Source organism: Acipenser ruthenus, chromosome 11 (genome assembly GCF_902713425.1).
Source record: "Acipenser ruthenus chromosome 11, fAciRut3.2 maternal haplotype, whole genome shotgun sequence".
NCBI classification, from domain to species: Eukaryota; Metazoa; Chordata; class Actinopteri; order Acipenseriformes; family Acipenseridae; genus Acipenser; species Acipenser ruthenus.
This window is the reverse complement of record NC_081199.1, coordinates 9017965-9041924: the sequence shown is the minus strand read 5'-3', so window position 1 is coordinate 9041924 and position 23960 is coordinate 9017965. Positions and strand designations below refer to the sequence as shown.

Genomic DNA, 23960 nt, shown 5'->3' with positions numbered 1-23960 from the left:
ACACTGCTTAATAACAAATGGTTATAGACATGAAAAATGATCCAGTCCGGATTTTTAAACATCCTTGTAATGAAAAGCAGGTGTTCGGTTCGCTTCTAATAAGCAACGGACAAGCATGAAGTAGTTTATAGCTGTGGTTCAAAATAAATTACCGTTGAAACCTGTCCCAGACTACTGTTGCAAGATGAGGTGTTGTTTTGTAATGTTTTCTTATTTTATATGTTGCTATGCTTTGTATGTGTAGTTTCTTTATTCAATGTGAAGACAAGCTTGTGGAAAGTTACTGACAAGGACACATTTCTTATTTGGATAGGATATATGGAGGTTGTCAGTGTCATGTACTATTCCTGTGTTTTGTAACCTCTTGTCGTAATACCGTAGATCTTATTAGCAGGGTGTGTGCATGAAACTGAGTATGCTTATTAGAAGGACCAAGAAAAGGTACAAGAGGATACCAGGCTGTGCTGGAGAAAGTTACAAAAATTAACAATTGTTGAAGAATGATGTAAACCACAGGTTAGGTATAAAAAGGCTTACTTAGAGTTAATTATTTGACCAAAGAGCTCTAAATTAGAAGACTGCTAAACTCAGTTGTCTCTGAAATTGGTAATTATGCACATTAATACCTTTGACGAATCATTTTGAGCGAATCAAAGTGTTAATCCACAAAATAAGACTTGCACCAGAGCCACTTAATACTATTGTCAAAACTCAATAAACGACCATGTTTCACTTCACAACAGGGTTTACTGTAAATTTAATAGGATATCTCACCCCTACAATCAGACATTATATATATATATTTTTTGATGCCTGCAGATGACAGTCCTAATGTAAACTGGTATGAATAGAATCACTTAGAAAAGAATGATAAATCTTCCCTATACTGTCCAGGTCTGCCTCCTAGTGGTGCTTTGTTCTCAGAACATGTCATGAAAAATACTTCACTTAAATCTGTTTTGGATGAAATCACAACTCCTCTTGATGTACAATTTTTTCCATAAAGTCAACAAAACTTACATAAGCAGGAGTTTTTTGGTGTTCCCATGTTCACCACCATAACGTTAATATTGTGCCAGTTTAAATTACAATATAGGACTTGTCATATTTCATGGTACAGACTGGTGTGTGCATTTCAACCAATGACCATTGAGACCAAGTACAGTAGCGAGTAACATACATCCCCTGCCACCGCTGGAAAAAACCCAAACATGACCAATATGTATACAGCAAAGAGCAGTAAACAGCAAGAACAGTTTAATGAAAATTGTAAGTAGTATTTAAAGACCTAGATGTGATTAGTAAACATATTAAATTCCAAGTTTCATTACAATTTGAATTAGCTGCTTTCCACCTATATGAAACAATGCAAGTGTGACAGAGGTACAGTCAGACGCCCCTAATATTAAAATGGCATTAAAAGAGGCAAACATTTTTTGTACATTGAATTTCTTTAATTTTTCAAAGTTTTTTTCTTTTTTTTTCTTCAAAGGAAATGAGTTTCAAAAAGGAAAAGGTGACGTGGGGGTTGATACATCGAAACATTTTTAAAAACGGCATGTCACAAGTTACACAAACATAACACCTTCCACAATCTGTTGTCTGTACTCGAGTGTTCAAGCATGCGTTCAGTAGTTCTTATTTACTTCATATACGTTTAACCGGAACTAAAAAAAGAAAAAAAAAAAAACAAACAGTAGAAATTCACTGAAGCCAACATGACATTTCTTTGTTATCACTATTAGCAATGAAAGAATGCTGGAACAAAAAAACTTTCCATAATAAATGATGCCAACCTTATAAATATGGAATTATAACTTTAAAATGTGTACTATTTTAAAAAATAAATCCTGTATTATATGGGAATTCACGTAGGTTGCGCTGTACTTCAATAGGGTCTATCACGACGGTCCTGACGATGATCCCCCCTGGAAAAAACATTAAAATTGTCAGATTATGAAATTCCTCATTACCCATCTAGGATTGCAACAATACAATGCGGTACAGAAATTGTCAACGCAATTACCTCGACATGTATTGTACTATTGGAAGTTTACAAGAATAAAATTCAGTGAAATTTATATATATAATATAATTTCAAAGAAAAAAAAATTCTATACTGTTATTTACATTAATATAACTTCCTTTCTTTAAAATCATTTAAAAAATATAAGTTCTAGATCCAGACGACCATTTATCGTGATATCATCATTTTCTGTTCAGCTTGATCGTAATATGAAACCCTATACCCATCCATAACAGATACTGCAAACCAAAACTTTTGTTATCTCCACAGAATGCCAGCAGGTGGGTTTAATAAAACTGATCAATTGTCTACTCCAACAGTAAGAAGGGTATCTGACATAAACAAGTGCCTTCACACAAGGCTGCACTGCACAAATTAACTTGTTCAAGGAAGGAAGGATATTTTCTCTAGTACTGTAGGTGTACATATCAAATATTTGTACTGGCCATGTTGCTATACTTACTTCATCTCCATTTTCCCCGGGGGTCCTCCTCCTCTTCTACCTCCCCGACCTCCCATCAGCTCCATGGGTGGACCACCCCTCCTACCCCCTCCGAATCCTCCTCTGTCCATCCCTCGGCCCCCTCGGAATCCGCCCCCACGATCTCCTCCTCGCCCTCCTCTGAACCCACCAGGACCCCCGCGGTCCATCCCCCTGCCTCCACGCATACCGGGACCACCTCTTCCCCGATCACCACCTGAAGATAACACAGGGAGAAATAAATATACATAACAATCATAGGTAGTGGTTATAAAACAGCAATCCTTGTACCAACATTACTTGCAGTAGATATCGTTTGCTTGAACAGAATAAATTACTTATAGAAAGCTATCATTGTAGCTAGCAAAATAAATCCACACATTGTTCGCTACCAAAAAAAAAAAAAGTGTCTTAAAATGTAGGCAGCCTACAAAACAGTTACACCCTCCCCAAAACGAGGATTTCTAATCCATAAAAACCAGTCCGTACCTGGTGGAGGGAATGGAGGAGGCATGAATCCTTCAGGTTTGGGAGCTTTGCACTGATTGCACTCCATCCGCCAGGCAAAGTTCTGGTTACCACAGCCACTAAAAAGAAAGAACAACTTCAAACTAACACCAGGCAGGCATGCAGGCCCTGCTATCTTGCTGTGTACAACTGAAAACACATGGATAATGAAGCAAGTCCAGCTCTCGTATTTGCATGTCAAGATGGATTAAATTACCTCCAGTGTTCCTTTACACTCCCTCATGCAGTTGGTGGAGGGGGGTATAACACTGTATACTTGCAGAAAATCGATTTTTCTTTTAACAGTTCTACAAAATGACAAATCTTATACTCGTCTACAGCTGTTCTGTCCATGAAACCTGGCTTGGCAATATGGCTTTAACATTGGTTGCACTGTGTGGGTTAAGTAAACCATCAACAGATGTTAATATACTGACTTCAAACTAGAAAAATCAATCACTACAATCTATCCAAAGCAAAATACACCTAAACATACTGCTGGATAACTAATCTTAAACAACCTACCAATGTCAGAACCTCACGCTCCCCAAGCCAAGAGCTTATTAGTTTTGTCAGGTACTTACGGGTTGAGGCACTGCCAGTCTCCAGCTCTCTGCTGCATGTTTCCACCCACGGGCCCCCCTCTTCCTCCCCCACGTGGTCCCCCTCTGGGAGGGAATCCACCCCTGTCGCCTCCTCTTCCACCACCACCACGGCCCATCATACCTGCAAAGACAAAAAATACAGATCAGATACTTTCAATTCAGACCACCATCCTCGCTCAGATGTTAATCATTAACATGACCTCTTAAAGTTTATCTTGCAGGTCAAATACAACAATACATTTCTGTATAGATTTCATCAATAGAAATAAAATTGTTGTTCTTTTATATAAAGTTTAAAAAAAGAATGTCAATTGTTATCTTACATGCTGTTAGTGTACATTTAATGCTACAAAAAATAATAACTGTTAATATAATTTATTATGATGACTATTTAATTTAATTAACTGTGCACATTAAATTCGCCCAACCCTGCTCTTAAGGCTAGTCTTAACAATCAGATACTATACCAAACAAGTATTCCAGTTTTCATTTTACAGAATGCTGGTACAGACACAGTTGTCCTTATTTTTTTCAGTTATCCCAAAAAGTGTGGTGGATGTTAACAGGGCCTTAACTCCGCATCACTACTCATTCAATCCTTACCACCACGTCCTGGAGGCGGGCCTCTCATATCCCGGGGCATCATTCCCCCTCGCATGAGGCCCATCAGGGGCTTCCTCCGAGCCATGGACACCTTCAGCTTCTTACCCTGGAAGTCTTTGCCTTAAAATGAAAGACAGACGTGCACGGATCAGAACACAACCTCTACGTTTTAAATTATAGTCAACCATATATTGGGACATCATACAATAAAAGGGTAAACCTCAAATATGCATAACACACTTTATATAACCTCTTCACTGTGCTGTTTTTACCTCCATTTCTACAGACCAGGACATGAAAATGACTTGGTTTGTCAGGTGGATTTTACACCCTGCCCCATAAATATCCCAGATATCTTAAATCACTGCAATTTTCTCCTTAGTATGTAGCTCTTTGTCACATTCACAATTTGCTTCTAAACGAGCTGGCTTTTAAAAAAAAGCCATACCACTGCTCTCTAGTAGTCAGCAGCCTAGGAAATCTTACAAACTGGAGTGCAAGGCACCAATTCCACCATGCACTACCCAATTTACACCAGACCTACCATCAAACCACTCTGCTGCTGTTTTGGCAATTGGAGCATCTTCATAGCTCACTGTTGCATCTCCCTTTGGCTTCCCAGTGTCTTTATCCGTGTAAATGTTAATGGCAGGCAGGCCGGTTCTCTTGTTAATCTGTGGGAAAGTACAAGAGCAAGTTCATGAAGCCAACACTACCAGACTGCTTTTTATTGTACTATGAAGATTTGGATTATCTTAACACTTCATTATTAGTCTGAGGCTTGTACACCTTTTAGAATTTTAATTTTGCATGTCATTTAATTACCTAAAGATAGAAGTTTAAAACAGTCTTTAATCCCGTTGGCAAGCAGGGCCCTCTCATATAAATCAACCTGGGCAAAGACGCTCTCTCTTTAGGCTTTCCGTCTGCTTGCTGCAATAGGGACTAACATGCTTTTCAACAAGACTCATCTGGCTCAATTCCAGATAAACAGTGGACGTGAATGAAGCTGTAGTTAAAGCTACTACTTTGCAGCAGGAAGATGTTTGTTGTACTTTGTTCATTAAACATTGGCTCAGATTAACACTCAAAATGGCAGCTGCTACAGAATCTACACCTCCTCCATCAACACTCTGCTCTATAATCTAAAAAAAGCATTTCTCTCAAAACAGACAATAGAACCTGGGACTATTCTTGAAAACGTCCTCAAGAAAGCCATAGCAATTTCTCAAGATTGTTTATTCTTAAGGTGACATTTAAGAGGATGCCAAGAAAACTGAGAATTTTTAGGATCTTCAATATTTTAAGAGGTTTTTGCAGAATACAGCCCCTGGACTTTAGTGTGAAAGGACTATATTTGAAATGCAGCTCCAACCTTGGGCATATATCAAAATGGTTAAATGAATTAGTTAAATACCTTAATGATTCCACAGTGCTTGAAGAAGTCTGCTACTTCCTCCAACGTTACATTTTCACACAGCCCCTGAACATAAACCGTGTTGTTTTCAGAGTCATCCGTTTCTTTAGGAGCTGTTGGTGCACAACAAAATTGTCAATTGTTTAAAATTGTGATCCATCTCCAGCTACAGTTAGATGACTATACAGCTGAATTGGTATGATGACTTCAGCAACATCCCAAGCTCTCAAGTCCTCCACACACCAGATACTCAACAGTTAACTACAGCTTCTAATGCGTAGCTCATACAAAGTTTACTTGAATTAATTGCTGTAAGCCAAATTTAAAGTTAAAACAGTTGCACCTATGAAAATAATTACAAGAATTGTACCTGTTGCGCACTTCTATTCACTATATAGGTCTGAAATGTTTGCTGTTTCAAGTGTTTAAAACATACTACACATAGTATATCACATTTATGCTAATCTGTTCTGTGCTTCAGTTCTTGGTATATTTTGTACTAATAAAAATCAGTTACCAGGCTCTGGATCTGGTCCATCATCCACGGGGCCTAATGTCCGTGAGGAAGGGGAGAAAGACAATGGAAAGAGCAATTAGTGGGTGCGGATTAAACTTGTACCTAGAGCAAAATTACCATGAAGTGCAATTCAAATATTACACTTAATGGTATAATAGGACTAACATATCTATACATTTTACCCAGGCACACTTGCTCAGATGAGCGTTTCACTGGTACTCTTCCCAATTAGAACCAAAACCTCTGTGTGCTTTTAAAAGCTTTAAATTTTTTTTTTTTTTGCCAGGACATCCAATTTAGGTAGTTCTTAAATTCAATAATTAAATACACCATTAATGCTATATAAAACAAACACGTTTTTCCATGACCCAGTTTTAGAGTATGTGCCATTTACATCAGTGGCTCCACCACCACTAAATCCATTATAAATATTAATACCAGGGGCTCAAATGGGACTATTAAATCCAGTCCTCATAGCATTAAAACTCAGGGCACCAGCACTAAAGAGCTTGCCTCTTTACCACACGTATTTTTTTCGTTGTGAAACTGTGTGCATTGCATTTCATGTTCACCTTTGATGTGACCCACTTTACTCTCTAAAAAAGCCCTTGTGTTTGTGACTGCTAGGTCCTACCTGGACCAGAGGACCTTGTTATCTGAACCCCTTTACACCCAATTTCTCTACGGCCGGCAGTACACTTTAAAAATGAGGGCATATTAGAAATATTGTGTACCAGTACAAGTGCGCATATATGCACACGTTTTTCTTTAAATTATTAAATGATCTTATTTACTGCACAAAAGTAGTGATAATTAGCTTTTGTTATTGTTTTTCTTGGGTTGTTTCTTTACTAGCCAGTGTAATACTCATTAACTTACCACCAGGCTTAATGAAGCCACCTCTGTCTCCAGCGATGCTGGGGAAATAAACATGAAGATATGAAGCCGTTTTCCCTTAAAAGAGCCGGTTCCAAACCTCGAGCCCAAGGAGCTCGATTGGGGGTGGGGGGTGGACATGGTACTGGCTAGAGCTTCCATTACTATACACAGGCTTTTGGATCAATTACATTTGGGATGGTAGCGGTTATTTCGGTTTGGCTTTTTCCATGTCCCCTTCAAGCCATTCTTTTATATAAAAAAAAAGGGGGGTGGGGGGGGGCAAAATGTCACATTTAGGTTTTTTTTTCCTTTAATTGTTTATTACCATTTGGGTTTCAAACCCAGCATTTTTTTTTTTTTTTTTTTTTTACAGCAAACAGAAAAAGGATTATTTGGAGGTGCAGTACTTTTGTGATCCTTACAACCCACCCACCCACCAAAGGGCAGACCTCTGGCCCCCACAACACCAGCAATATTCCATCTTTATCCTCCTTTGGGAATGTAAAGTCCTGGCAACGAGGATGCAATAAGAGGTTTTTTTTTTTGCTATACCGCTCATCCAAGTGTGATGAAACTCTGTTATTAATTTATATAATGTAACACACTAATCTTAATTCACCAACCAAGCAGATTTAAAAATGGAAAGTGTTATCAGGAATAGGTGAAAAAAGTAGGGCAACCACCTATAAAAGCACATCAGTGTTTTTATTGCCATTGCCATTTTAAATCAAAGCACATGACAGACACTGAAACAAAAGAGAACTGCACCTTAAATAACCATTTCTTACAATGTGTAAGCTGATGCATGCAGCTTTTAAAAATACACTTGTTTAATACACTTTTATACAAAGCTCTGCTCTTTAAAGTTACACAATTGCAAAATAAAAATACCTTGTATATTTTACTTCTTAGTACTACATTACAATTTGCAGAGATACTTTTTACAAGTTACAAAGTTTATTTACAGATTCACATTTCACACTCTTTCAAATATTTCTCTCCATCTACATGTAGGCACCGTGTCTCTGTCTAAGTCCCACTTTCATTACGCTGCCGGCTCAGTACCGAGTACAGGTACTTTAAAAGTATTGATGTGCATACATGGATCTCACTTTGTAACCTGTGGCATATAAATGCGACAAAGCATGTTAAAAAAAAAAGTTTTCATGTTCAAGAATAGTCATTGACAAAAGAGAAAATATGCAATCCAACTGCATTTCAAAACCACATTTTGTTTCTACTTACCTGCACATTGGTAAAGGTGAAAGCAAATACTCACATTTGAGACCTTCCCCTGCTAATAGGGGAGGGCAACAAAAGGCCCTTATTCCTCACCCCGCCACAGAACTAACCCAATAAATACACATGGACTTCTCTTCCAAATCTTTTTCATCCCCAAATCCATAAACTATGCACTCCACATCCATCCCCTCATACTTTCCACCCATTGGTGCCATTATGATGTATAACTGTAAATGTGTGAGAATACTTTCACCTTTACAAGAAAAGAAGAACTCAATTTGGTCCCAACATTAATTCAAAGGCTTTGAGTGGAACAAGGTGAACCCTTCAGGACGCCTATTGAATGTTCAGTCTTTATTCCTTTACTGGTAGTTTTGATTACTAGGTAATAACAAAAACTGAATTTGTAGTGTTGAGCCTTCTAATACAACTTTGTCTTATTTCTCTAAAAAAAAAAAACTGGCCTTTAGTTCCCAAAAGGGTTCACCCGTTATTTTTCTCTCTTTAAAATATCCAACGCTGTATGACATACAGGTTGTCCAAATTGTTTTAATAGGCAGGATGCTACACTGGAGTACAACTACATTAAAATTATTTTATATGGCTGACACACCATTGTAAATGTTTTAAATATTTCTTGGTGCTCGTAGGGCAGGAAATTCAGCATGGTTTTCCATTTGTAAAAACTTACCTTCAGCACAAACCTGAAACACTACAAAAATTTGAATACTATAACACGCAAACTTTTCTGGCCAGGACAACACACCATCTAAGTATTCAACCAATATAAAAACAATTAAACTATAGTAAAATTCCCACCCACATATGTACAACTCTTGCACAGTAGCATCCTGCATATTAACCTGAATGAATTTAAGCACTGACTCAAACATACTGAAAGTAATCAACTGGCAACATTAGCACCTGCTTTTTCAAGGGGCCCCATCATTCTGCATTATATTGGCCTTTTGTTTTTTTTTACCTACGCACCTTTTCAAGTTTTGACCAGATTCCTTTCAGCCCTGTATCAACTGCTGCTGCTGTGGCTAAAAAGAAGTGTGTGAGTGAGAAAAACAAGAGGTGTGTCCTTACCCCATGCCTCCTCGCCCAAGTCCCCCACGCCCTCCTCCTCTGTTCATGACTCCCCTGTCAAAGCCTCCTCTTCCACGGCTCCGGCTCTCCCCACCTCCCATACCACGGCTCTCCCCTAGACCAGGGAAGCCTCCTGGCTCTGGCCCCGAGAAGCCGCCACCACTCATGCTGTTAGGGTGATCCTGCCTGTAACTGCCTGAGAAACACAAGACTAAAAGGGTCAAAACTGCCATCAGCAAGCAAAGAAAGTTACACACAGTAGAAGCTTGAAACTGCACTTCTATTGATTTCATTTTAAAAACAGGGGTAAGCATTCCAAACAAGTATTTCCAATGACAGGTATGAGGATAATTTTAAGCTGGGTCTGGGCAAGACACAGCACAAAAAGAAAACACACTTTCAGATTGCAAAATGGCTTGGCAAATAAACCCATTCACGCGAAACAAAAGGTTTCAGCAAACATATGTATGCAAAGTATTCAGGGGGTTAGCAAGCTGACAGACTAATCAGTGGTAGAAATAACGACCACATACAAGAGGAAAACACTGTGCTTACTATACTGGTTCTGTTGATTGTAGTCACCTTGTTGCCCATAGTTGCCACCGCTGCTGCCGCCGCCACCACCACCACTCTGCTGACCATACTGGCTAGGAGGTGGCTGACTGTATGAGGAGCTGGACGGAGGTGGGTAGTTGCTGGGCTGTTGTCCATAGCTTCCCTGCTGACCATAGGAGCTTTGTTGGTTATAGTTTGCCTGCTGCCCATATCCACTCTGCTGCTGGGTATAGCCTGCAGGCTGGGAGTAGGTACTCTGTTCATAGCTGCTAGGCTGGGTAGGGGCAGCGCTGTAGCTATAACAATTCAAGAAAAAGAACAGGCAGGCTAATAGGAATGAATACTTCAGAAACTCCTCAACTCAACTTTAAGAACAGAAGGGAAAAGAATGTTTAATGCAGTCTGTCCATTCTTGAGCTGTGTATAAACCTGTTAGAGCTATAGAAAAAGCTATGATTGGATAAATATACAAGGCAATAACCAGGGGCTCTATATTAAATGGAGCTCCTGTCAGAGGTAGAGTCTATGTAAACGAAGTCCAATTACATGTAAAACTAACATTTAAAAAATAAAATAAATTGCATTAAGAAAACAGGGCTATCCTATTTAAATGCAGGGCAGGGATCAAATTGGGTGCCATAACTATGCACATGCCTTTGATATACGGAAGTCCAGTTCCAGCCATATTAGTATTCCAAATGGGAAGAGAATCCCTGCACAAAATGCTCAATACTTAAAATGATTGTTCATGAAAAGCTAAAGACATTGGTCAGAGATCCAACAATGAGCTTCTATATCATTAGATGGGAAATGCAAAAAGGTAGAGCCCTTTTATTCCTGGGAGGAGTGTTACAGGGCAATACAAGAACATATAAAAATACGAGACTCAAGAACAAAAAACAAGCAACACTGGACTGCGCACCAGAGGTACCTGCTGGGATATTTACCTGGTAGGAGGGTAGGAAGCCTGGGCACTGACTGACTGGACAGGGTAAGAGCCAGGCACCTGGGGGTAACCGTAATTATTCTGGCTGTAGCCCAGGTTGGCTTGGCTATAGCCGGCTGGGTTAGACTGGGCCTGGGTATTCTCCTGTGGTTTGCTGACTTCCTGTGCTCTAAAAGTAAAATTTCAGTCAGGTTATAAGCTCTTCCACCGAGGAAGATGAAAAATGACAAAAAAAACACAAAAAAACACAAAGTAAAGGCTCACTCATTTGAAGGCGTCAGTTACCAGAAAAGTGCATTTCTATGTTATGGAAAAAATCAGGGCTTTACATTTTGAGCCAGAACCCTTAGACGTTCCCTACGTAGTAGCTGTTTCTAGAAAACCTGACAATCCACATTCATTCTTATAACCAACCTTGCTTCCTATTACCAAGCAAATATAATTGTTTGTGATCTAGTGCAAAATGACTCGAGTTGTGAGAAGGTTTTTCCAGGACACCCCTCAGATGTGTTTTGATTGTTTGGTGTGCAAAAAGCACCTATTAATGAGACAACCACCACAGTTCAAACAAACGTTAGCATGCAAGAGAAGACTTTGTTTAAACATATTTGTATGTATGGTGAACCTGCTAGAGTGTATGACAAACATTTTTTTTCTTGCTTGCTTGCTTCTCAAGCTATTCAAAACACACTTAAATAAAATGCTTTATTCAAAGTGAGTCTATACAAGAGAGTATTATATAAAGCAAGGAAACGGGGGGGGGGGGGGGGGGGGGGGGGGTTGTTGAAACATTACACTTCCCCCTAAGTTTATTTCCATAACACAAGATACAACAACCATGTTTTTGTATGAACTATTTTAGTCTCTGCTACAAAGCCCTGTCCCAACAATAAGTACATTAACACCTTTCTCTGACAGATTACTACAGTGATTCACAATGTATCTTCAGAAACAACCTGATTCTCTTTTTTTTTTTTAGCCGATTGTCAAATCTGTTGCTGCAAGAAAGGGTTAATATGAAGGAAGAGAAAGCATATTCTCTGTGGGGTGGGGGGGGGGGGGAGAAGAAATCTTGAACAATTGTACAAATCACATTTAAAAACATTGTGGCATCTTTAGAAAGTGAACATTCCTGTTGAAATAATCCAGTCCAAGCCCAGTGGATATTGCACCAACTGAACTGTTTCCGTTTTCTTTACCTAAAAATAAAATGGTCTGATAGGAAAATGTTGCCCTTACAAGACACACAACAATAAACCAAGCAGCATAATGTTTACATTAAATATTGTTGTAGTGTTTGCTGAACAGTGAATGAAGTCTAGAGCAGCTATAAAAGTTAAATTGACAAAATCTACATACATAGGGCAATCTCCTTTAGGAACTGCTGCAATCAGCATTGTGCAGTCACACCCTTTCAGTATGGGGTGCTTTAAAGAGTTATCCGGGGACACATGCTGGCTGTAGGTAAATCTTCAACTTTCATTACAGACAGAGATCAAAATGGAACGCAACCACTGATGTTTAACTCAGTAAAAATAATCCGCACATTTTCTTGGTTGAAAGGTCTGTGTTTTTCCTTGGATAATTTAAGAAGGAGAAAGGGATACCATTTAAAAAGGAAACATTTCATTAAGTTTACACAAAAAAGCACGTTTGATTTAGTCTTTACTAAAATCTGTGTGTGTGTGTGTGTGTGTATGTGCATGTATATCCCAAAATACTGTGCTATGCTGTGTTATGTCCTTGTTGACCCTCAGTTACGCTTTTATTATCTGGTGCAGTGCTAGATTACCAGATTTTTTTTTTTTTTTTTTTTTTAGAATAGCCTGGGTCGACAACCCACCCCACTGTAGTTGAGATAAAAACGCCACATAAGGAAAGAATTTGGTTGAATTATATAGCCATGCTTTTTAAGGGGACATGTGCAAGGGCTTCTAAATTCTTCTAGTCAAAACTTTGGGAAATCGGTGCGCAGTCTTTCTCAAGCCCCAGCATCCATAAACAGCACTGTGTAAAGAAGGAACTCTCTATTACCTTGTGGGTGCAGTGGAGGCTGGCTGCTGCTGCCCATAGCCGGCATAAGCAGGTTGGGAGCCATAGGCTGGTTGGGTACCATAGGAGGCCTGGGTAGAGGTGGTGGAGGCCGCTGCTGTGGTGCTGTCATATCCTGCTGTCCCATATCCCTGCACAGGCTGGGTGTATCCCTGGGGGGCTGCAGGGGCTGCAGTGTAACCTGCTGGGGCACAAATCCAACATGCATCAGAGGAGCAGAGATGCTAATTCGTTGAGATACAGGAAAAACAACACACACAGATAGACATGCATGGGCAGGAAGCATACGCAGGCTTATATGGAGTGCACAGACCTCTCCCAAAGCATTTCCTTAATCATAAATCATTCCACACCCCAGCAGATGATTTACTAAAAGAGAATGAGAATTAACACTGACGTTTGATGGGTTGTGCTGGTACACATACAACATTGTATGAACTAAAATATAACACACTAGCTTTCGAGACCACAAGTCTCCTCAATTTCCACCTTACTTGAAAAAAAAAAACTTTTGCAGTCTTGAACGCTAATTTATTTATATATATATATATATATATATATATATATATATACACACACATATATATATATACACACACACACACACACCCACACACCTAATGGCTGACACTTAAAGACTGCACCAAAAAAACCTTATTCACTGTGCAGTGGAACACAAAAGTAACAGGAATTAATACATAATCTTTAACCTAATTAGTACATGTAAGGTAATATTAAATAAGCCAGATGGCATCATGCAGAAATGTGCCAGCAGTTTAGATAGCCAACTGCATAATAACTTAGATGAATATTATCTAAAGAGAAGCGTTGAGTCCTCAAAGGTCAGTGAAATGGTAACAGTTCCATGCTAAGAATGACAGATTGCCCAAACCTGTATTGGTCCCTTCTGCTTTGGGGAATGCAGAGGCAGAAGAAGCAGAGAGCATATGAAATATATTGACAATGACTATCTCATAACAGCTTCAGCAAAGTCAACACCCATCACCAATAACTTTCATTTGTTTAAGGTTATATTTTTAAATATCAATTTCCAGGCGTGTGCAATTACTTATTACATGTCCCATTAACTGCTTAAACAAAACAGTAATACTTCATAAAGCAGGAAAATGTGCATTTATTTAGTACTTGTACCTGGTAAACGAAGACATATTGCTAAGCCCTTATATCAGTGTACAGTACCACACAAACGGATGTGCATTGTTTGGTACATTTTTTAAAAGGACGGTTAGGGTAACCAGATATAGTTGTACTATCTTATACCTGTAAGAATGGGTGTAACCTAGCAGAGTAAGAACAAGGACGTACCCACAATAGCACATACTCCACATTATTAAACACACATGAATGGCAGGTCCTTACCAGCAGGTGGCTGTCCATATGTGGTCCCATAGGCTGCCTGTCCATAGGCAGCTGCAGAGGACTGTGGCTGGGTATAAGTGGAATCAGAAGGTTGGCCATAAGTTCCATAAGCCTGTTGACCGTAGCTCTAAGGGTAAGATCAAGCATGCATTTGTATTAATAAAGCAGGTGGTGGCCACAATCTTATTTTAGGATAGATGACAATGTGTTACAAAAATGTGTACAACCTATGCTCTCAATATCCAAAAACATACAAATGAAAACAAAACAAAAAATTGACAGATCCTGAGCCAATATATTAATTATAGACCTGATAAAAATGCAATAACTTAACCAGCGTGACTACCGAGTTTGGTTTCCTTACTGGAAAAAAAAAGTATACTGCCTTTACAATGTTCAACAATTAATTAGCTGATCTATTTCAAATGTATAAATAGACAGAACTGTCAATAGTTTAGAATAGTTTCCCCCCTCCTCCCAATGTTTTACAGCAGCCTACTTGTCAACCACTGTTAAGATATCACAGCTACATAACCAAACATTCCAGTAATTAATGTTAAAAGCTGGGTTTGACAGCAGTACAGGGGGAGGAGAGGAGACAGAGTAAGGTATCCTCATCCAAATCTATTTATTACTGGGATGAACGTTTGACAAACAAATACTGCATGATATTAAAGTAAAGGAACAGTTAAAAACGGGTTTCAGTTTGGTCAGTTTGACCTCCCTACTGAATTTAGTTGCAAGTAACTCATTCTATCAAAGGAAAAAAAGAAACACATTCAGCCAAGCAATTTCTGTTTTATCAAAATCATGTATTTTTTTTTTTTTTGGAATACTGAACAAAGCTTACAGAAACAGGTAGAATAACACTACTTCCATGAAACAGGCTCCACAGATTTTAAATAGGTAGAGACTGAGCAAAGCATCAGGTCACTTGGTTACATACCTGTGTAGTCTGTCCATAAGTTTGAGTTGGCTGGGCTGCATAGGAGCCATACCTAAAAGAAATACAAAATTGATTAAATAAATCCATCACTAAACATGTACATCAATGGCTTGCCTAAACTAATGTTCTTAAGCAAGGATGAAATGGACAAAAACAAACTGATAAGAAAAATAGACATGACAAGTAGTACACCCCCATTCTAAGATAAAATACAAAATTCAAGCCATCGCCATGACCCACAGGATGTACACATCAAAATATGTAATATGTACATTCTGATACTCTAACTTGGGCCACAGAATGTTGTAGAACTTATCCCAACTGAATAAGCAGTTCTCTATATGACGAACAGGCATCTCCACTATATTGCTGAATAGGGGATAATTACACAATTTTTTTATGGACAGTAGTGGATAATTACACCTTTTTTTATTAAACTAAGTCCCTTACCCTTGCTGGGCTCCAGCCTGATTGTAGGTACTGTAATCTGCAAAACAAACATATGCATTTAAAAATACTGTATGCAGTTAAGTCTAAAAATACAGTTCCTTTCATTCACCAACCAGCCAAATTATGGTCACTGCACATGTCGTATCCTTTCACAGAAGAGTCATTGTACTAAACTACAATTAGGATAATGTCACTAACTATTTAGTTTGAGGACAATAAATCATTTTATCAAGACCATCACGTTAATTTTAGAAACCGATCTGAACTTCATGGATTTGCTTAACTGTTTTTCCTAGCACTGCAAAATGAGTTTTCAAGTGCTGAAAGTAACATCTCTCATTGCTCACAGAGCCAGTGATGTAATGTACAATCCCATCACATTGTTCTTTATATCTCTTAGGTTTACCCTTTTTTAAAACATTAAGAGAAGTTAAATAACTGTAACTGTGCCATGCACGCATTTTAAGATTCAGCGTTTTCAATTTTAAAAAATAAATAATTACACACAATGCATCTTCTCAATGCAGTCTATCTACCTACAGCTATGGCCAAATGTTTTGCATCACCCGACAGAATTACCTAATTTTGCTTCATAAAGTCAAGTGAAACCTGCTAAATGTTACATTAAGATATTGAATTACATACGACTTTGTAGTTTTCCATATACTTAAATGTGACATTTCAAAATCTAACATGAAATACTGTACTAATATTATGGCTTCCAGTAGACTTTTGCGAAATAAATTTTGAAGTTTCCGATTACATGATGCTAAATAAAATGTGTTTTTATAGGAGATCCTCCCCCACCCCCCAAAAAAACTGTCTCAATCCTAAAATTCTAGGTGAAGCTGTACATCAAAAGAGGAAAAAGACAACTCAGTAAAGGGTCTGGAGACACGCAATGCTAACAAAATGGCTAAAACTAAATAAACATTGTTGGACAACAATATACTCTGAAACACTTAAAACCAAAGAACAGCAATTCCTTTGTACACATTAAAACCACGGCCGCAATTGTTATTTTTTGTTCACTGGTCAGTCATGCTGCACTCTGTACACTTATGGGTTACAGGCAATTGGATTTCAGCTGAGGATCGATATCTTTGCAATGCATTCCATACCACAGGTGTTGTTCTTCACTGGCCTTCAAATCACCACTTTTAGATTTATTTTTTTACTGAATTTTGACAATAATAAAAACATTACAAAAAAGTATAGATTTTCAAATCTGCACATGGACATTCAGTTTTCCTAAATTCTGTGCCAACAAAAGCCTGGTCTATGCACATGTAAAATCTAGAATTACATTAAAAAAGCTCCTAACACATTTCATCCCAATACAGAATAAAATAATGAAATCAGTGCTAGCAAGCACCCAAAAGAACTGCCAGTGAACACTATAAAAAATATAAAACATGCCACCACTTTCAACTTTTAAAATGGATTTACAAACTATAGAAACATTCCTTGTTACCAACAACAATGTCTAAAGCCATTGCTACACGGCTGCTGCACTTCACATCTCGGAAGTCCAAAAAGGAATCCCTCTCCACATGTTTTAAACCCAGCCTAACACACACATTGTTTGACTCTTGGTCCCCCAGGCTACAAAATAACTGTTCTGTGGTCTAGAATAGCTTTGCTATCAAGGTAGACAACGGTAACAGTGATACCCTACAGTGAATTCTGAAAACCAGTTTGGAATTATTATTATTATTATTTATTTATTTATTTAAAGATATACAGGAGCTAAAAAGTCAGCTCAATATAAAAGTATGCATTAGTAAGGTATATTTCCAAGCTCTTTTATACCTCAAAAGTAAAACTAAAAATATGTGGTAGCAGATGCCCCCTATACAGTACTGACATAAATAATATATATTGCTATTATCAATATGATAAACCTAAATATTGCAGAGGACACTACACTATTGAAAAATGTTTTTAATAGTAAAATTAAGTTAAACTACAAACAGCAGACAAACGCCTTTCAATTTCCTTGAGTACAGTAATTAGTACTGTATTACTGCATTTAAAACAATGTCAATGCCCTCTACCTGCCCTGTAATAAGGTTTACTAACCTGTTGCAAGTGGAAAGTGTAGACCTGCTGCTTTATCACCACTTTTCTTCTCTGTCTCTTTACCTAGAGCAGTAAAAGTATTGTCTTTTTCCACTCCTCAATAAGTAAACTTAGCTAAACCTACCTAATGACTTGTGGAACATATGTCAAACCTCCAAAAAACGTAATTAATAAAAACCACCTTCTGTGGAAAAGTACATATGTATTCAGAAAACAGCTTCCATAATTACTTTACTCACTAGAAGTGCCAATATTTTATTCAAATGTACATTCTTAAAATAATAATAATAATAATAATAATAATAATAATAATAATAATAATAATAATAATAATAATAATTAGCACCTATCACGTTCAAATCTCAACAAGGTAGCGCCAAGACAAGCACTGGGTGGAGGGTAAATTAATTTTGAGAAGACTATACTGTGGTCACTGTTCGTGCACAGTGGATGGTAAACAAATTGCTATATTCTCTTCACACATTTAATTTGCCTAAATAATTTTGTTAATTTACATTTCTATGTTCAAGCATGCATTCCAGACCCTTCTAAAGACAAAGAACCCCACTACATGGAAATGATCTCACAATGAAGACAAACTAGTCATGAAACTTGAGTGGGTGTTGAAAGCCCAATTGGAATTGTGGGCAAAAGATTTTTTTTTTTTTTTTTTTTTTTTTTTGGGGGGGGGGGGGGGAAGAGAAAAAAAACAGAACACAAAACCAGGTCTGATAGGACCCAACTCCATAAATATAATTTCTAGATTTCATCCAAATTCAAAATAAAACAGATTACACTTGCCAAACAGACAACACTTGGATATAATGAAACATAATAATAAAGTACACAGCACATTTATAAATAACGTGTTGTATTTGAACGTAAACGCCCTTAAGCGCACATGCACCTGTTGAGTGCGAGGCATGTATAAGTGGGACCAATGAATGATCCACGAACGTTGCACTAATCAACGCGTTTAATAATGCACAGGGCTTCAATGGCCCCTCGTGTTGGCTATCAGGGAACAACCACTGACCATCTACTTTGTAGATGGAGTCTATTGAATTCTTGCACTTTTTTTTTTTTTTAAATAGCAGTTTCAAACACCTCTTGTTAAACCTGGAACTGGATAAACTATTTTGCTGCGAATGGTCTAGTGGTCATTAAATAAACACGTTCCTTCGTAATGCTGATGGCATGCTATTGATATTTTAGGGTCCAACAACATAATGCAATTAAGACATTGTTGGGTTTAATTTTGTGACAGTCAAAGACCTGATGAACACGTGCAGCCTATCCTACGTACAGTCAGAATATTCTTGGGTGTGTTTTTATTTTTAATCTGCTTATCTGTTCGGTCTAAAATAACAAGCAGAACACCCCAGGCATGAAGGTTTCACTAAATCAGATTGTCAAGACTGGTCTGGTCTGCGGTCGCACGAAATCACGCCAATGCAATGCCACACAACCATCAACATGGACCACAACACATCTCTGCAAAAAAAAAAAAAAAAAGAGGATAGCTATGCATGTCAATGTAATGTGGTATTTGCAGAATATTAAAGCTAACAAACGGTAAAAACGTAAACCCAGGTATTCAATAATAATAATAATTTAAAAAACTACGCATTGTTTAAAATAAACGTGCTAACCGAAAACAAATATACAGTTTGTAAACCCCTCCCCCACTCAAACAGCGTAACCTCGCTGTTTGTTAGTTAAAGAAACTCAGCTTCCTCGGCCATTTTATTTCTAACAGAGGTAAATGATTAGTAAAAAAAAAAAATACACAGGCAACCAAAATGTCACAGTTTTCATGAACGCATAAAGAATAAATTAAACGAAACGGCTTCCCTGCCGCCCTCACCCGCTGTTGACGCCATCTTGTGTCCTCAGAGCTCTATTGAGAAGCGCATGCGCAAATAATGGTGGTTTTTTAGGATCTTCCAATTCTGGCTATAGGGGAGGCGGGCCATAAACGGTGTTTTTTTTAAAGACGACACAAAAAATATTTCCATTTTAAAATATCGTAAGTTCTTTTTAAATCTAGTGGTTGTTTTCTCTGTATTAAATTGCCTTGGAGTGAATTCATTATTTGTAGTTTGAAAATGAAATAATCCCTTTCCAAGGGCATAAGGTTTCTGTCACAACTACATTTACTAGAAAAAAAAAAAAAACAACCACTGTACTTTTTATGAGAAACGTGACTTAAAAAAAGTGAAATTATTTAATTTTGAACAAAAAAAATCACTGTGTACTCATTGAATCCATATTAAACAAAATACTTCTCTGGTTGTGCAGAAGGCGGCCACTGTTACGCCTACCGTTAATTAGTATACTTTTGTCATGGTCTCTAAACGAGGCTACTGACTGTGACGTCTCGGCGTTTGGTAGTTGTAGTAGCCTTTCTGACACTTCTTTCACTGGAGGGTTTCATGAGCGTGTGTGACAGGGGAAATAAATTCGTGTTGCACGTAAATTATACAGTACAGTACTGTAATATGTTTGTAACCGAGAGGATGGGGATGACTATGTGGCCACAAAAGCAAAAGAGAAAGGAAAACGCAATAAAGTCACGTTTGTAGTCAATTAGAAAAGTATTATGTATTTTTCGTACAAAACAATGCGCAACAATTACATTATATACACGGGGTAAAAATTGCAAGTGTATTTGCTATACGTTTTTGGGTAAATAAGCACCGGCACCAGTAAACTATAGGTGCCCTTTTTGTATTGTATTTAAATGCAGTTTTAAGGTAAAGCATTTTGTTCTGGCAGACCAAGAGCCATGTTTAATAGGGGCCCTCCAAACTGGTTTTGGCCACTCTTTGGAACCAAGCAGAGTGAATCGGGGTTCCCGCTTGGATCAGCCTGCTTGCTTGCAGTTGCTTTGTTTGTGTGGTTTATTGACGCAGACCTCTGTCTTAATCCAGAGCTGGTTTTACCCCCGCATATGCAAGGTGAGTTTTACAGATTTAAGAAAATGGTGAAAGCTTTGCAGCGCTTGACTTGCTGGTTATGAAAATGTATTATTCTGGTCTCTCCTTCTTTACCACAGTCTGGCTCCTGCTGACCTACTCGTTCTGCCACAAAGGAGCACCCTCCTTGCTCTGCAGCGCAGCCCTGCTGATAGTGCTGGGACAGTGTCAGGAACGTCGCTGGGGCACAGTCCGCTTTCTGACTCTCTCGCTCCTCTCCGCCACAGCCCCAGCCCTGATCTATGCTCTCCTGGTGTATCTGGGGGTGGGAAGCCCTGGCCCAGTCTGTGGGTACTCTGTGGCACACTTTGCCATGCTGTCAGCTCATTGCCGCCACGCCAGACAGAAGAAGATCCTGCACCGGGTACCTGTGCCAGCCTTGCCATGGTTAGTGCTGGGCCTGACATCACTGCTGCTGCCTGACTCCCCTGCTCTCCTGCACCTGTGTGGGGTCTGTGTTGGAACTAGCTGTATCCTTTTCAGGCTACCGTTATCTAATAGACTTGGGGTTTAATCAAGCAATAATACCCGATCTGTACTCTCTAGTAATACCCAATGTGTAGGGTATTATTGCAATTATGAAGATATGGGTTTAGTAGTTATTAGAAGTAATTTTCCCTGTTCTCCTGTCATTGTGGTCTCTTGGGCACATTTTTAGGGCAACCATTATTGTGATAACAGTAATAATAGTGTTTTCTCAAAGAGACAACTGTAGGTTGCTTTGGTATGGTTGGTTCATTGCTTGTTGTTTTCAGGTAGATTATGTAGATTCCCATACCTATTTTCTTCCTCTGCTGTTTTTAATACAACCAGTGATTAGGTACCAGGCTGCAACAGCAACTTTTAATCTGTAGTGCAGAATTAAAAACATCTGCACGGAGAAATATGAGACTAGGGCTAATGTTGCCATATGTCTTGGTTCACTTTTAACATAAACCTCAGAATCCTAATGGAAGCACCCTATGAACTCATGCAATTCAGATGAAATGTGAAACAGATTTTCATTATCTTTTCCAGGACTCCTGACCTCTAAAATTGTTCTATCATCACCTCACAGTGTCTCTTTATACAACACCAAGCTTACAACAGCAGAATGACTGTCAGTGTTTGCTGTTTTCCCTTAATGCCTGCTCTCAGACAGCTCTTCATTTCTAGGCTGGCTGGAGAAGGGGGAGGGGCTGGCAGTCTTTAGGCCCCTCCCACACAATTTCTTCATCCCATCAGGGACGAGAGACCAGCTGCCTTTGACCAGCACTGACAGAAGGTGTGAGCAGAGAGGCTACAGGAAATAGGAAACGTATTGAAGGATGCTATGGGGCGTTATGTGACTTTAGCCAGTTCACTACCAGCCTAAATGGTGATATGAGGGACATCCCTTCCCTAGTTACTCAGTCAAGTTAGGACCACCATGGACAGCACTGGTTCGATGGAACCATTCTTAAAGGTGACCATCCTTCATTGATTCCCTCCATGGGAGATATGGAAGCATCTGCCAACTATTCCGCAATCCAGGCCAGGTTTTAGGGTCTTTGCTCCAGAAGGTTTTTTTTTTTTTTTTTGCAAGTGTCTACTAAACTATTAAAGGGGTTCTGGTTTATATATACAGTATATACAGTATATATATATATATATATATATATATATATATATATATATATATATATATATACAGAACACTACAGAACACTGTTCGTTCTTGTTTTGTAGACCCCAGTTGACTCCAGAACCTTCCTCGGCCTCGCCTCCCCCAGCGCCCGCCCCCTTTAACAGACCCCACTGGCCAATCTACCACACACCTCCAGCCCCCTGGCAATCGGCGGCCTTTGAGTGGACGGCAGAGGGGGCACTGGCTGCCTCCGAGAGTCTCCTATTGGAGGAGGAGCTCCTGAGGGCGGGGATACTTGCGTCTCTTCAGGAGAGCCCAGAGGAGAGCCCTGACAAACTGGAGGTCCCCAAGTCTTCAGTGTCCTCCTTGCGGTGAGTCTGGGGGGGTGGGGAATCACACAGAATGTAATAAAGTAAGAAAATCCGTTAGTACACAATGTCTCTCAGGTGTTCCTGGAATGGCGATGTCTTCCCAAAGGAAAGAACAAGCCTGGATCAATAACCTGCAGACACGTGTAGCAGACTGTAACCAGCAAGAGACGTGCTTAACAAAGCATTTTCAGTAGCAGGGCTTTACATTTTTTTTGGCCAGTCAGTGGATAATATAGTTTTTACACACCTTTTTACTCCCGGTCTGACTATGGTATTCAGTCAACTAATTCACTTATCGCTTTCAGAATAAAGAACTCACTGTAAAACAATAATTTGCTTTTACAACACGAGAAACCACAGCGAATATGTTGATCTACGAAGTAAGGAACACACCCATGCAATGCAGATACTGATTAGTATTACAATTACTGCACTGCATTTGCCTTTACACACACTGGGCCCTCGTCATAAAATTGTAAGGACTGTTTTTTGAAGAGTGTGAAAAATGTGAATAAACTAACAAACCATTAACTGTAAATTTGATTTAATTAATCAAAATGTAGGATTAGGTAACTTGCGAGTTAGATGAACCAGCTTTCCTGGTAATTAGTGGTCCCTTTTGTGTTTTACAGCCTTCAGCAACTGGAGCGAATGGGGTTCCCCACAGAGAAAGCAGTGGTGGCGCTGGCAGCCTCCGGGAAGCTAGAGGGCGCTATTTCCATTCTGATCGACAATCGGGTTGGAGAGGAAGCTGTTGTGACAACCAGAGGAAAGGCTGTTCCATCCCAGAGGCCTGCTTGAGCTGCCACACTGCTGAACTACAGGACTGGGAAGGATGTGAAAAACTGTAGTTTGATATACAAAAAATGTCTGGACAAAATTAGTCACTTGGAAATCCAGGAACTGGACTGCCTCACTATTTTACTGTAATATACTTTTTTCTGCTGGAAAAGTTCAAATATCTGGCACTTTTTTGGTTTATTAACTTTGATTTATCATTAAATGTTAATTTGTTAATGTTAATCTATAGTAACCAATTAATAAACCATTGTTGTTTTTAAAAATATTATTAAACAACTTTGTTAACATGTTATCTAGTTTTTAACAGTGAACAAACAAAAAAGTAAAACCACACCAGACATTTACATCAATTTATAGATGTTCCCAACAAATAATATCAGTGCAAAGCTGTGTATTGCCAGTAATACAAAAAAAAGCCAACAAA

General features: G+C 38.7%; 2 protein-coding genes across 14 annotated transcripts; one reads left to right on the top strand and one right to left on the bottom strand.

Moving 5' to 3' along the window:
• Nucleotides 1-1225: 1225 nt before the first annotated feature.
• LOC117426682 (RNA-binding protein EWS-like) lies at nt 1226-19746 on the bottom strand. 11 transcript variants are annotated; one of them, XM_034044560.3, is made up of 19 exons: nt 19648-19681; nt 17781-17843; nt 15699-15735; nt 15249-15300; nt 14303-14429; nt 13815-13832; nt 12905-13106; nt 10872-11039; nt 9925-10220; nt 9370-9565; nt 7036-7073; nt 6157-6189; nt 5640-5752; nt 4767-4896; nt 4223-4342; nt 3599-3740; nt 2997-3094; nt 2490-2724; nt 1226-1928 (listed from the first exon to the last, which is right to left on the bottom strand). In XM_034044560.3, exons 1-19 carry the CDS (start codon nt 19661-19663, stop codon nt 1889-1891), a joined length of 2124 nt encoding a protein of 707 aa, XP_033900451.2. In that variant the 5' UTR covers nt 19664-19681; the 3' UTR covers nt 1226-1888. The 11 variants fall into 11 exon arrangements, with proteins under 11 accessions (XP_033900451.2, XP_033900452.2, XP_033900453.2 ...); XM_034044561.3 differs by having other exon boundaries at nt 12905-13103; XM_034044562.3 differs by having other exon boundaries at nt 13815-13829.
• On the top strand, nt 19709-23821 carry LOC117426893 (rhomboid domain-containing protein 3-like). 3 transcript variants are annotated; one of them, XM_059033290.1, is made up of 6 exons: nt 19709-19809; nt 20559-20740; nt 20839-21228; nt 21896-22022; nt 22466-22735; nt 23368-23821. In XM_059033290.1, exons 2-6 carry the CDS (start codon nt 20569-20571, stop codon nt 23534-23536), a joined length of 1128 nt encoding a protein of 375 aa, XP_058889273.1. In that variant the 5' UTR covers nt 19709-19809; nt 20559-20568; the 3' UTR covers nt 23537-23821. The 3 variants fall into 3 exon arrangements, with proteins under 3 accessions (XP_058889273.1, XP_033900959.3, XP_033900958.3); XM_034045068.3 differs by lacking the exon at nt 19709-19809 and having other exon boundaries at nt 19857-20740; nt 20986-21228; XM_034045067.3 differs by lacking the exon at nt 19709-19809 and having other exon boundaries at nt 19857-20740.
• The last annotated feature ends 139 nt before the right edge of the window (nt 23822-23960 follow it).

Excerpts from the sequence above, each read along its gene's own strand:
- LOC117426682 (XM_034044560.3), bottom strand. Across the intron at positions 4,897-5,639 it reads AGCACTGTGGAATCATTAAG|ATTAACAAGAGAACCGGCCT; the intron begins GTATTTAACTAA and ends ACTTTCCCACAG. Across the intron at positions 2,725-2,996 it reads TCCTCCATTCCCTCCACCAG|GTGGTGATCGGGGAAGAGGT; the intron begins GTACGGACTGGT and ends TGTTATCTTCAG.
- LOC117426893 (XM_059033290.1), top strand. The coding sequence starts at position 20,569 with ATGTTTAATAGGGGCCCTCCAAACTGGTTTTGGCCACTCTTTGGAACC. Across the intron at positions 20,741-20,838 it reads TTTACCCCCGCATATGCAAG|TCTGGCTCCTGCTGACCTAC; the intron begins GTGAGTTTTACA and ends TCTTTACCACAG. Across the intron at positions 22,736-23,367 it reads TCTTCAGTGTCCTCCTTGCG|CCTTCAGCAACTGGAGCGAA; the intron begins GTGAGTCTGGGG and ends TGTGTTTTACAG.